We start from the raw sequence: 13,698 nt of genomic DNA on the forward strand, positions 1-13,698 counted from the left end.
TGACACAGTGCGCCACAATATCCTACTAGAACGGTTGGAAAAATGGATTGGTCTCTCAGGAGCTGTCCTCTCGTGGTTCAAATCCTACCTCTCAGATAGGACACACTGTGTTAAATATGGTGAAACGACATCTGAGCCCTTTAATGTTACCTGCGGTGTTCCGCAGGGTTCAGTGCTCGGCCCCCTACTTTTCAACATTTACATGCTTCCGTTAGGTGATATTATTCGCAAGTACAACATCAGCTTCCATTGCTATGCAGACGACACTCAACTATATCTTCCGTTGGAGGAATCTTCCACACTAAACTGTGGAAATTTGGAGGCCTGTCTCACTGAGATAAAAGAGTGGATGTCACTCAACTTCTTGCGTCTTAACTCTGAAAAGACTGAAATGTTAGTCATTGGTCCTTCTAAATGCCGGGACTTATTCTCAAAAACTGCTGTGAACATTGACAAATGTCACATCACACAGAGTGACTCAGTTAAAAATTTAGGTGTCATATTTGACCCTGAACTATCCTTTGAGATGCATGTAAAACAAATTACTAGAACTGCCTTCTTCCATCTTCGCAACATTGCTAAAATCCGTTCAATACTGTCTCAGTCTGATGCGGAAACATTAATTCATGCATTTGTTACCTCCCGTCTCGATTACTGCAATGCACTACTTTCCGGTCTCCCGAAGTCCAGAATCAAGTCTCTTCAGCTAGTACAAAATGCCGCAGCGAGGCTCTTAACCAGGACAAAAAAGTACGATCACATAACACCGATTTTGGCTAACCTGCATTGGCTCCCAGTTAGCCAAAGATGTGACTTCAAAGTTCTCTTAGTATTGTACAAAATCATACATGGACTTGCTCCCTCTTATCTTTCAGATCTGATCTGCCACTATGTCCCGGGCCGAAGCCTACGATCTGAGAGTGCTGGTCTTCTGATGATCCCGAGAGCAAAGAAGTCTTCTGCTGGTTCGAGAGCGTTCTCCATCCGGGCACCGGTGCTGTGGAATGCTCTTCCCCCTGAGATTCGATCTGCAACCTCAGTGGAAATGTTTAAATCTAAACTTAAAACTCACTTCTACTCCATTGCATACGAATAACCTACTCCTCTTGTCGGTTGAAAATAGTTTGTGTAATATAGTGTAACAATCTGTGAAGCCCTTTGAGACTCTTCGTGATTTAGGGCTATACAAATAAAAATGACTTGACTTGACTTGACTTGAAACCAACCAACTATACACAAAAAAGTGAACAGCACTCATACTGCCGGGATCTATTATCCTCGATTACATATTGGTGCAAACGGGGGGAGGCAGAGCGCATTTTTATCCGTCCTGGCAGCTCTTTGTTTCCGTTGTACTGTATTTCTGCCTAAAATAAACTACACTGTGCGTTCGTGGTCCATTTGACCTAGTCCCGTATTGCTGTGAGCAGCAACCGGCAGAAAGCACTTTTTCGGGAGGCATGCCTGAAATGATATGCACAGTTGTGGCCGTAATCCATTATTCCCCCTTTGACAATTGTGACAAGCAAGGGGACATTGTTTTGTATTCAGACCACTGAAGCGTGCCATTGTGGCTTGCCTAAAACGAATGCAGTGATCGATTATCCCAAGTCGACTATTGCTGAGAGTGGGGGCAGAGGGAGCAGATTTGGGCAATTTTTTCCTGTTATTCCTACGCTAAAACGAACAGCACACGTGGAGACGCAATCCATTATCCGTGGTCTGCTATTTCTGTGAGCAGCAGAGCACATGTTAAAAATTGAGGAAGGGGGGGAAACTTGGTAGATTTTTGCACATCATGGGGGTTTCTTGTTCCCATTAACTGCGTTAAACAGGATTACAATCAAAAGTATATATTTTTCATGTAGCATTAATGTGTGCTGTGCTCAATGATAACATTGAAATGGATGGCTCCATTTTTTCTACACTTGCTAGTTTTTATATCATGTATTTATCTTATTTATCAATATATTTATCAAATTTCCTTCATGATTTGCTTTTCTGAGCTAGTTCTTTAGCATTTTGAGTTTTTCAATGGATATTATGGGCCGCACGGCAGCACAGTGGTTAGCGCGTGTTCGGCTCAGTTCTGAGGTCATGAGATCGAACCTCCTGTGTGGAGTTTGCATGTACTCCCCGTGCTTGCGTGGGTTTCCTCCGGGCACTCCGCTTTCCTCCCACATTCCAAAAACATGCATGTCAGGTGGATTGGCCGGTCCAAATTGTCCCTAGGTGTGAATGAGCGAGAGAATTGTCTGTCCCTGTGTACCCTGCGATTGGCTGGCAACCAGTTTAGGGTATCCCCTGCCCACTGCCCGAAGACCGCTGGGATGGGCTCCAACACCGCCGCGACCCTACTGAGGATAAGCGGTAAAGATAATGGATGGATGGATGGATGGATGGATATTATGAAAATTGACCTAAAATATTATTTTGCTTTTATTATGAATGTTTCAAAACCAATTTGATGAAATTAATCTATTTCTAAACAAATATAAAATGAAATATAACTTGTACATAAAGATGTATGCATGTCTGTATATTCTTTCATTAACGCAAATGAGAAAAATGAGATAAGACTGCCCTGTTTTTTCCTTATGTAGTGACAAGGTATTAGATTTTAGACTTTAAGTTATCCTAACCCTGTCCTAACATCACATTTGTTGAAAGTAAAAGAGCCCTAGTGTACTTTTGTACTAACTCAAGATGTATCAGAACATTACATCCAAGTACTTGGCTGCCAAAAACAGAAGGAACGCCGCCCGCCCTTGAGCAACTGGTTGCCAGGTCGTGTTCTTTCGCAGTGAACAAACTGGTTTCGAGCTTCGCATACGAGCAAAACAAAAGTTGATATGCTGTCATTTAAGCAAGCTAAACATACATGGAATTCCATCTTTGCTGTCACAAAAATATCTCTACTTTCATGTGGTCCTGTAATGCTGGTTTGCATTCTAGGGTTAAATATTGAAACCGTACTGAGCAAATTTGCATGTCGTCTCCTGTAATTTGCTCAAGCACTTAGCTGTTCGTTGACCTATAAACGCCGTGATACATCATCATCGTGTCACTCAACATGCTTTACGTTTGAGTCATGAGGGCAATTCTTGAACACATTTTATTAAGGAAACGATTCACACACACCTCAATATGGACTAAAAGCATAACTTAAACCTTCATGAATATTTACATCTGTTTTTTGGAAGCACCAAAATGAAAATATGCGGCCGTAAAAACTAAACAAACTTGCCCACGAATGAAAGCCAGCTTTACAATTCTCGCCTTACCTCACAAGAAGGATTGGTGTGGACTTGGGGTCTCCCACGTGTTGCCCATTGGCACGAAGAAGGTTCCAAGTATATAATGGGTCATTGTGATTTTCTAGGAATTTTGATTCCTTACTGACATGATGTTTAGTGTATTGATTGAGCGTAGTTTAACCTCTAATAAATCTACCCTGGTAATAACATAAACGACATAAAACTACCCTTAATAATTACTTTAAGAATAGATATAAAAATGTTAGCCCTTTGCGCTAATCAGTAACAAAAAAAGTAGCACTGTGCTTCAAAAATGTTGGTTCGCACGGGCGGGCGCAGTTGCCAGTGGAACTGTGCTACTGTTGCATTGAAAGCAAGGATTCCCGAGCGCTGAAGATAAAGTGAAGGATGATCACCAGCGGGTGCTTTGTGGATTGTTATTGGGTCCGATAGGAGACTAAGGCGGTGTCTAGAGAGAAACCAATAGCAAGGTTTCAGGCCAGGCCTAGTGCTACGACAAGGATAACAACTCGCTTAAGCCACCCCTGCTGAGCCTGTATTTCACCAGCATTAGATCCATTAACCCTGAGTTTCAACTCATAGGAAACTGCTACAATCGTGAATCTTGAATTTTCTTCATTGCAGAAACCTGGCTGATTTCGAGGATATTTGATGCTTGCGTGCAGCTAGCCAGTTGCTCTCTAAATCGCTTCCTTACTTTGCAATTCTGTTTTAATTTTTGAATCTAGTGAGGAAAAGCGGTGCAGAAAAGAGATAGATGTATCTATGGTTGTTATTTTGTTAGTTGTATATTCTGAGTCGGCAATGAGAAAGTTTTCATCTCACTATGATTATTTTCTCACAAAAAAGAAAACTAACACAGAAAACGCACTTTTCTTCTAAAAATGAAAATCGCATTGAAATTGCAATACAAGAATCACGATATGGAATTTTTCCCAAATCGTGCAGCCCTAGTTTGCATGTGCTCACTGTGCGTTTTCCTCCGACATTTTTAAAACATAGCTGGGATGGGCAAAGCACTCCCGCAACCCTCGTTTGGATAAGTGGTTAAGAAAATGAAAGAATGTATTTTACGTGTGATGTTATAAGGAGATCTAAAGGTTCCAGATGACTAAACAGTGAATTTCCGCTCCTTCTTGTTATTATAAATGTTGTCGTTATGTTAAAATTGTAGTTATTACTATCGTTATTTTCATTTTAGAAAACATACAAACATCTCCAAGGCCGCCCTTGGGCCGGGCTATGAAAATGTAGTCAGGCAATGTGCAATCTGTGATACAGTAAAAACATGACAGAAACATCATGTGGTCCTTACCAGTTTTTAAGGCAAATATGAGGTCGTCAAACTCTTGGGACTCCTCGTCTCCTGTGACCAGGTTGATGTTGTCGAAGCCGCCCTCTCCAATGTACGTTGCCGTCATCGTGCTGCTCTTGAAAGCGGCGATGGGCTGAAGACCGGGCCTCAGCGAAGCTCGCTCCCAGTCTGCCGACACCTGCACAAAAGTCACCTTTCCGTCATCACTTCTCGCAGGGGTGGACAACTATTTGGAGTCGGGGGCCGCGTTGGGTTTAGAAATGTAGACCCATCCATATTTTTTATCTATGAATAAATATACATGCAGACATCTACATGTTATGTATATTTTTTATATTTTTTTTAACAGATTAGTTTCATCAAATTGGTTTTGAAACACAATTCAAGCAAAATAATATATTAGGTCCATGTTTAAAGCACTTCAATTGATATTTAATTTTGTGATATCATTACAGTTGTATCTTTCTGAGTATGTACTATGTCTGCAGTCAGATTTTTGTAGTATTTGTGTGGTATCACTGTAGTTTTATTTCTTGTAGTATTCTGTTGTTTTTCCAAAGTAGTATTTCCAAAGTAGTATTTTTTTAGTATTACTGTAGTTGTATTTATTATTATTTTCGAAGTGTTTCTGCAGTCTGATTCTATTTATTGTCACGGTCGCCATGACGACCAGTATGCCACGCCCCCGAACTCAAGCTGAAGCAGATCAGCTGATTGCTGTTCTGCTATTTAAGGCTGGATTTTGGGTTTGGCGGGGGCTGGTTCATTACTCATTATTCACAATCCCGTTCTGTTATGCCTTGTCCTGTTTTAGTCTGTTATGCCTTGTCCTGTTGAGTTCGTGCCGGAGGAACTCTGTATTGTTCTGTTTTGCCCCGGAGTATTGGGCGACTTTTATTTTATTAAATAAAACCTATGGATCGTCAACGCATTTGAGTTCTCCCTTCATGCCTCCTGCCTCCGTTCTGGTCCGGTCCCCTTCCACGCCACCACGTCTCGTGACAGAATGAACCCGCCAACAATTGAACTCAGCGAACGATCCCAGCGCGACTTGGGGAGAGCTGGAGTGCGCAGTTTGGCAGGCGCCTACTGAGTTGGCCTTCCCTGCCCGTTCGAACCACGGCCCCGCCCGTCGTGGCCCTTGCTGTGCCTCGAATGGGGTCCCAGGAAGAATTGACGCCTGCCTGCCCGACTCCCGTGCCGATTGCCTGCTATTCCCTCTCCCCTGCGTGCAAGTCCGACTCCGACTCCCAAGCCTGCCTGTTCGACTCCCAAGCCTGCCTGTTCGACTCCCAAGCCTGCCTGTTCGACTCCCAAGCCTGCCTGTTCGACTCCCAAGCCTGCCTGTTCGACTCCCAAGCCTGCCTGTTCGACTCCCATGCCTGCCTGTTCGACTCCCATGCCTGCCTGTTCGACTCCCATGCCTGCCTGTTCGACTCCCATGCCTGCCTGTTCGACTCCCATGCCTGCCTGTTCGACTCCCATGCCTGCCTGTTCGACTCCCATGCCTGCATTGAGTCTCCCTGTACTGATTTTGTTCAGTCTTTCCTGTCCTGTCTTGTCTGTTCTGAATCTGATCCCCCCTTGAGTCTGACTCTTCTGAATCTGATCCCCCCTTGAGTCTGACTCTTCTGAATCTGATCCCCCCTTGAGTCTGACTCTTCTGAATCTGATCCCCCCTTGAGTCTGACTCTTCTGAATCTGATCCCCCCTTGAGTCTGACTCTTCTGAATCTGATCCCCCCTTGAGTCTGACTCTTCTGAATCTGTTCCCCCCTGAGTCTGACTCTTCTGAATCTGTTCCCCCCTGAGTCTGACTCTTCTGAATCTGTTCCCCCCTGAGTCTGACTCTTCTGAATCTGATCCCCCCCTGAGTCTGACTCTTCTGAATCTGATCCCCCCCTGAGTCTGACTCTTCTGAATCTGATCCCCCCCTGAGTCTGACTCTTCTGAATCTGATCCCCCCCTGAGTCTGACTCTTCTGAATCTGATCCCCCCCTGAGTCTGACTCTTCTGAATCTGATCCCCCCCTGAGTCTGACTCTTCTGCATCGGCCTGACCTGAGGGCGACTCTTCTGCATCGGCCTGACCTGAGGGCGACTCTTCTGCATCGGCCTGACCTGAGGGCGACTCTTCTGCATCGGCCTGACCTGAGGGCGACTTTTCTGCATCGGCCTGACCTGAGGGCGACTCTTCTGCATCGGCCTGACCTGAGGGCGACTCTTCTGCATCGGCCTGACCTGAGGGCGACTCTTCTGCATCGGCCTGACCTGAGGGCGACTCTTCTGCATCGGCCTGACCTGAGGGCGACTCTTCTGCATCGGCCTGACCTGAGGGCGACTCTTCTGCATCGGCCTGACCTGAGGGCGACTCTTCTGCATCGGCCTGACCTGAGGGCGACTCTTCTGCATCGGCCTGACCTGAGGGCGACTCTTCTGCATCGGCCTGACCTGAGTGCGACTCTTCTGCATCGGCCTGTCCTGAGTGCGACTCTTCTGCATCGGCCTGTCCTGAGTGCGACTCTTCTGCATCGGCCTGTCCTGAGTGCGACTCTTCTGCATCGGCCTGTCCTGATTTTGCCTGTCTGTCATCCCCTGTCCAGTTGGCCACCAGACCCCCCCCCTGCCGAGCGCCGATTCCGATCCGCCCGACGCAGATGGCGCCTGCCTCTCCCCGTTCCTGCGTGTTCGGAGGAGGGAGCAGGGTTGCCCCAATCGCGATCGTCAACATTCCGGGGCGCGAGGTAGTAATTTTTTCTTTTTTGGGACCTCGGGAGCTGTCCCTTAAGAGGGGGGCTCTGTCACGGTCGCCATGACGACCAGTATGCCACGCCCCCGAACTCAAGCTGAAGCAGATCAGCTGATTGCTGTTCTGCTATTTAAGGCTGGATTTTGGGTTTGGCGGGGGCTGGTTCATTACTCATTATTCACAATCCCGTTCTGTTATGCCTTGTCCTGTTTTAGTCTGTTATGCCTTGTCCTGTTGAGTTCGTGCCGGAGGAACTCTGTATTGTTCTGTTTTGCCCCGGAGTATTGGGCGACTTTTATTTTATTAAATAAAACCTATGGATCGTCAACGCATTTGAGTTCTCCCTTCATGCCTCCTGCCTCCGTTCTGGTCCGGTCCCCTTCCACGCCACCACGTCTCGTGACATTTATATGTAGTATTTTTAAGTAATATTGTACTTTTATTTCTGTATTATCTTAGCAACAGTAATTTGTAATATTTCCAAAGCAGCATTTTTGTAATATTTGTGTTGTTGTATTTTTGTAGTATTTCTGTAGAATTATTTCTGTAGTAGTATTTTTACTGTATTACTGTTGTAACATGTATGTCATCATACTTTTGCAGTCGTATTTTTGTATTATAGTTTTTCTGTAGTGGTATTTTTGTAGTATTTATGTAGAAGCATTTTGGAAGTATTTCCGTGGTAGTATTTCTTTTTGACTATTTCTGTATTATACTTGTAGTATTTCCTTTATTATTTTTTGAAGTATTTCTTTAGTATTTTTGTTATATTATTGTAGTTGTATTTTTGTACTATCTCTGTGATATTTCAGCTGTAGTATTTTAGTAGTTTTTTGGAGTATTTTTGTAAGTGTACGTAGGAAATAAAATGTATATACAATTAATTTACAATGACTAAGAGTAGTGATGTGCCAGTGCTGATACCAGGCTTTTCCAGTATCAGCTTCCTACTGTAGCCCGCAGGTCGCAGCTTGCAGACCCCTGACTTATCTTTAACTTTGCCTAACCTGTTTGATTCGACATTTGAGAGAATATGATATAAAACAAGGTGAGGTCGGGTCGGTCCCGCTCCGATCATCCTTCAGTCATGTTTGTGTGCTGCCTTGGGGTCAATCAGAGTACACGCCGTTTAAGCACCCCGAAGGGTTAAGAACAAGGTCAGAGTGAGTTCACGGGGTGAACAGGAGTTTACCAGGGTTTTAGGGGGTTCAACAACCGGCTTATAAAAGTCAAGACAAAAGAGGCTAGTCTTACTAGGGCAGACACTAAAGTCTGCAAATGTTGTCCTTTTTATGTTGTGAACATTTAGTTGCCGATTCATCAACTTTGAATTTTGAAGAATGTAATTACCTTTTCCGGACTAGAAGACGTACCTAAATATCCCAAATTGGCTAGGAATTTGAAAGTGCACCTTATGACTCAGTACACTTTATATATACTACAAAATACTGGTGGATAAAATTAAAAATGCATAAACTATTTATTGATGTACGTTACTAGACGAGGTTTTAGGAATACTACCGTATTTTTGCAACCATTGATCAATCCGAAAACATCACTGACCAGAATCCCAAAACATTGTATGCGACGGGAATCGAACCCGGGTCACAGGGGCGAATGCGCAGAAACTTGACCATTCTTTCCACAGGAAAACAGATGACATGAGAAAAGGCTTTAAATTTTATCACAGTATCACACTAGTATTACTGATGGTGCCAGAGACAAATAATATAGGATGGAGAGAAGAGAGTCATCCTAAAAGATGATAATAAGTGCTAAGTCTGATTCATCATCAGATACAGCGAAAGGTTGTTTCCCTCCTCATGCTTTTTTGCATTTATTTCTATCTTTCAGGATGACTTTCTGTTACCGCCATTCTCCAACATTTGTTTCCTGCATCGTGAGTAAATGAGATAAAATGCCTTTTTATTTGTCATCGGAATCACTAATTATCTAGTGGTTAGGTTTCGGCTCTCTCACTTCTGCATTTCCAAGAATACTCATCTTTTCATGAAGTCTTGAAACTATTTTGACCTCTTCCACGTTACCACACCTTAAGTTGCGTCTGTCTAATCCTGTCCTCTAAACAACTATTTGACTTCAGGGAACGAAATTTCTTCGTATACTTTAAAAAAAGGCAGCACGGCGGAGCAGTGGTTAGCGCTTGTGCGGCACAGTTAATGTCATGGGAACCTGTCGTGGGTTCAAATCCAGCTCCAGACTTCCTGTGCGGAGTTTGTATGTTCTCCCCGTGCTTGCGTGGGTTTCCTCCGGGCACTCCGGTTTCCTCCCACGTTCCAAAAACATGCATTTCAGGTGAATTGGCCGGTCCAAATTGTCCATAGGTGTGAATGAGCGAATGAGTTGTCTGTCCCTGTGTGCCCTGCGATTGACTGGCAACCAGTTCAGGGTGTCCCCTGCCCACTGCCCGGAGATGGCTGGGATAGGCTCCAGCCCCCCCGCGACCCTAATGAGGATAAGCTGTACGGCTGATGAGATGAGATACTTTAAAAAAAGGTGTAATCAAGATAAGGAGAGGTAGTTCTTCATTGTGAAGTTGAAAGCTTTAGGTACTTGGGATGTGATGTGGCTGCAGTTGGTGGAATGGAGTGCGAGGTATTGCACAGAGTGAATCAGGGAAGCAAGTTTTTTGGTGCTCTGAGGAGAGTGATGAGCAACAAGAGTATGAGTATGGATGTTAAGAGGGGACTGTATGAGAGTGTGATTGTGCCGACTGTGTTGTATGGTGCAGAGACTTGGAGCCTGAATGCAGATTTGAGAAGGAAATTAAATGATTTTGAGATGAAGTGTTTGAGGAGTATGTTAGGAGTGACAAGATTGGATAGATTGAGAAATGAAATTGTGAAAGACAGAACTGGTGTAGTAGTGGAACTGAGCAAGCGTGTGGATAAGAGAGTACTCGGTTGCTTTGGACAGATGGAGAGGATGAATGAGGAGCGAATGTTGCAGAGGCTCTACGGAGCAGAAGTACAGTAAATTAAAGGAGACCAAGAGGAAGGCCGCGATTGACGTGGATGGATGGTGTTATGAGGGCACTGCAGGAAAGAGTTCTAAATATAGTGGAAGCTAGAGCTCTTGTTGGTGATGGGAATGAATGGAGAGGTGCTGTAAAATGATAGTGGGTTGTTTGGACGCGTTTTGAATCATGGGCAGGGCACCTGTATGATGCGGCAGGGGTAAACCAGTCAAAGCTGTCGGGCCCTGCTGTTGAATTGTAAATGCTAAATGAGTGTGTTGTGTCACCTTGACCCAACTGACATGGCAGCTTTCTTGTGTCCCGTTTCATCTGGAGGGACGAAAGCATGACCGGCTTGGGTGCCGAGGTGTCTAACTTGTTTGGGTGTTTGGGCATTTGGGTTGGCCATGGTACTAAAATTTTGGTGTGGGTTTTTTTGCTACTTTTTCCCTTTTTTATTTTCTTTGTTTTTGTATGTGTTTGTCTTGCTGTCGGTCATCCCTCTCGAGGGAAATGACCAGGGTAGATAGATAGATAGTTACTCATTTTTACACTATATATAATAACAGACTTAAAGTCAAGTCAAGTTACATTTATTTGTGTAGCCCTTAATCACAAAATGTCTCAAACAACTGCACAGGTTACAATTACATCATCCATTAATCTAAAGCATAATGTATTTTCAAAACTATAAATCGCAACGGAGTATAAGTCGATTATATGCGTATGAGTAGTAAAAAACCTTCATAAGTTGCACTGGAGCATAAGTCCCATTTTTTGTGTTAACCAAAGACTATTATAAGGAATTCTTGTTTTATATACAAATTCCAGTCGTACAAGGGGGATGTAGCCTGAATCTTTGCCAAAGTTGAATTTTCCGTTAAAATACTTTAGATAAGAGTCATACAAATTTAGTCGTATTACACATAAATGACTGACATACCATATCTTTAATACTACAAATTGCGACGAAGTATAAGTCGACAATAAGTTAGTGGGTAAAAAAAATACAACAAACAAAAAACAAAACAAAAACTGGAATAAAAGTCGCATTTTTGTTGTCAAGAAGGGAGAGCCACTTAATACACGGAGTCCTTGATTTATATACAAATTGGAGTCGTACGGTGGAGATGTAGCCACATTTTTGTTGAAAGTTAAACTTTATGTCAAAATGCTTTGTATAAAGCAGGGATGTCAAACTCAATTGCACAAGGGGCCAAAATTCAAAACACACTTAAGGTCGCGGGTCAACCAGGATAAACATTTATTGAACACACTTAAACGGAATGTTTTTCGAACATAAATATGAAAAAAAATAGACAAGAATGGTAAATTTAAACCTTAAATCACTTATACAGTATTTATTATTTTGCTGTAAAAAAAATGTCTTGTTAAATTATACAACTTAGAACTTAAACAACTTAACATTAAAATAACATTCAAATTCCTTTGCTCCTATGTCAATGTATATATTTAAAAAAAACATTTAAAAAGATTTTGCTTTCCTTAATGTATCTCCTGTCAAAAGTAGAAATTTGAAAATTCTACACAAATTATTTTGTAAAAACGTCACAACATTCTGAGAACAGGGAGCCTGATGTGCTTACCTTTGGCGCAGACGGACTAGGGCGACAGATGGGAGGGAGTGCTTGCACTTTTTGCATAGCCCCACCCATCCCTCCCACTCCCCCAATCAAATAACTTTAAGTTCTCTTCCGGTGTTTTGGCGTAGTTACAATTTGTTCTGTGGATTCATCAAAACGTTTATGAACACTAAACACAGATTATATAGTGAGCTTTTATATAAAGGATTCTTTAGCGTTGTACAGGCAAAACAAGTATTTTTTTGTGTGACACTTTGACTGTAAATTGTAGTGAAAATGTGCCCTATATATTCTGAAAAGTACTGCTTCGTGACTAAGCTTTGGTTTGGCTTTGCGTGTATCTGAACAGGATCAATGGTTCAAGTTTTGAACGAGATGGAGAAAATTTGCGTGCAATTAAATTTGTCTCTGAGCCATTGGTACTTATAGAAAGAGCCATATCTGGCTCGCGAGTCATAGGTTCCCGATCCCTGGTATGTAGTATAGTATACGTCATATATAATGGAATAGGTACAGTGACTAAAACGTCAGAATATGATGTCCAGGGATGAGACGGCGTTGTTCATATTGACGGGCAATTAATAACAACAATAATTTAAAATGGTCTTGCGTGCCGGATATGATTACACGGCGGCCCGGACGTGGCCCCCGGGCCGGGAGTTTGACACATGTGGTATAAAGGCACATTTGCATGTTGTATATATATATAAAAAGACAACAGACATAAGTGATACCATATTTTCAAAACCAAAAATCAAGGTAAGAAGAAAATCATGCTAGTTGTTCGTGAACTCAAAGCACAGCATAGCCATATATAAAATGGACAGTTGGATTATTATTTTCATCATTTTTTACAGAACAGCTATTCAAAATTGGAGGTTTCAAAAAATATGCCACGACCCGGATTGGTGTTATTACCTCTTCTATGGCGCTGATGAGGTTTTGTGTTGATTTGTTGATGTCAGCTCCGGCAGTGGTGGGTCCCCCTCCCTGAAAGGCGGAGTCGGGACTGTCTTGGCCGCTCATTTCTACGTTGTAAGTAGCTTTAGCAGGCCAACACAACTGGTTGTGCATGACAAAGTACACCACGAACACGTAAAGTCCCTGCAAAGCCAGCCAGATGGAAACATAAAGTTGTTAGTTTGTTTAATATATAACACCACACTTTTTGGTTGTTTGCTTCTGTCACATTATAATGAACCTTTGTTTATCGAGGGGGTTAGGTTACAAAAATAAACTGTGACAGGCAAAATCAGTAAAGTAGAAATCTGTATTATATTTACAATTATTATAATGTAGCCCCCTTATATATTTTAGATTTAATTCCTCTCTATGTATGGACCCTTAGCCCGGAAAACGCTAGTCTACCATTAATCCCAAGAGCCAAGAAGAAATCTGCAGGTTCGGGAGCGTTCTATATTTGGGCCCTGGTGCTGTGGAATGCTCTGCCCTCAGAGATTCGATCTGCAACCGAGTGGAACTGTTTAAATCTAGGCTTAAAAAAACATTAATTTTCTATAGCTTGTGAATGACGTTGAGCTCAGGAAGCTGTCAACCAGACCTCTTTTATATTTTCTGTTAAGTCAAGTCGAACACTTTCAAAAGGCTCAATCATTTGTTTAACAAGTAAAATTACTGTAAAAATGACCCTCCCACCCACCACAAATAATTACAGTTGTGTACAATAACAAACCACTATATAATTAACGACATGTACAGAAGAAGAGGTATTCATTAGCCAATCAGAATGCAGAACACAGTGTACGATGCAAATCAG

The 13,698-nt window shown here is 42.7% G+C and overlaps 1 protein-coding gene across 1 annotated transcript in view; it reads right to left on the minus strand.

The window, feature by feature from the left end:
- The window catches only part of adgrv1 (adhesion G protein-coupled receptor V1), a 133,586-nt gene that overhangs the window by 5,550 nt on the left and 114,338 nt on the right, over positions 1-13,698 (minus strand). The window contains exons 86-87 of the mRNA XM_088336404.1: positions 12,840-13,025; positions 4,594-4,771 (exon numbers count right to left, since the gene is read on the minus strand). Coding sequence (XP_088192530.1) covers positions 4,594-4,771; positions 12,840-13,025 — 364 coding nt within the window. The remainder of the gene's footprint in view (positions 1-4,593; positions 4,772-12,839; positions 13,026-13,698) is intronic.

The sequence above is a fragment of the Urocampus carinirostris genome, chromosome 5 (genome assembly GCF_059441175.1).
Source record: "Urocampus carinirostris isolate Australia breed hairy pipefish chromosome 5, RoL_Ucar_1.0, whole genome shotgun sequence".
Classification (NCBI taxonomy): Eukaryota; Metazoa; Chordata; class Actinopteri; order Syngnathiformes; family Syngnathidae; genus Urocampus; species Urocampus carinirostris.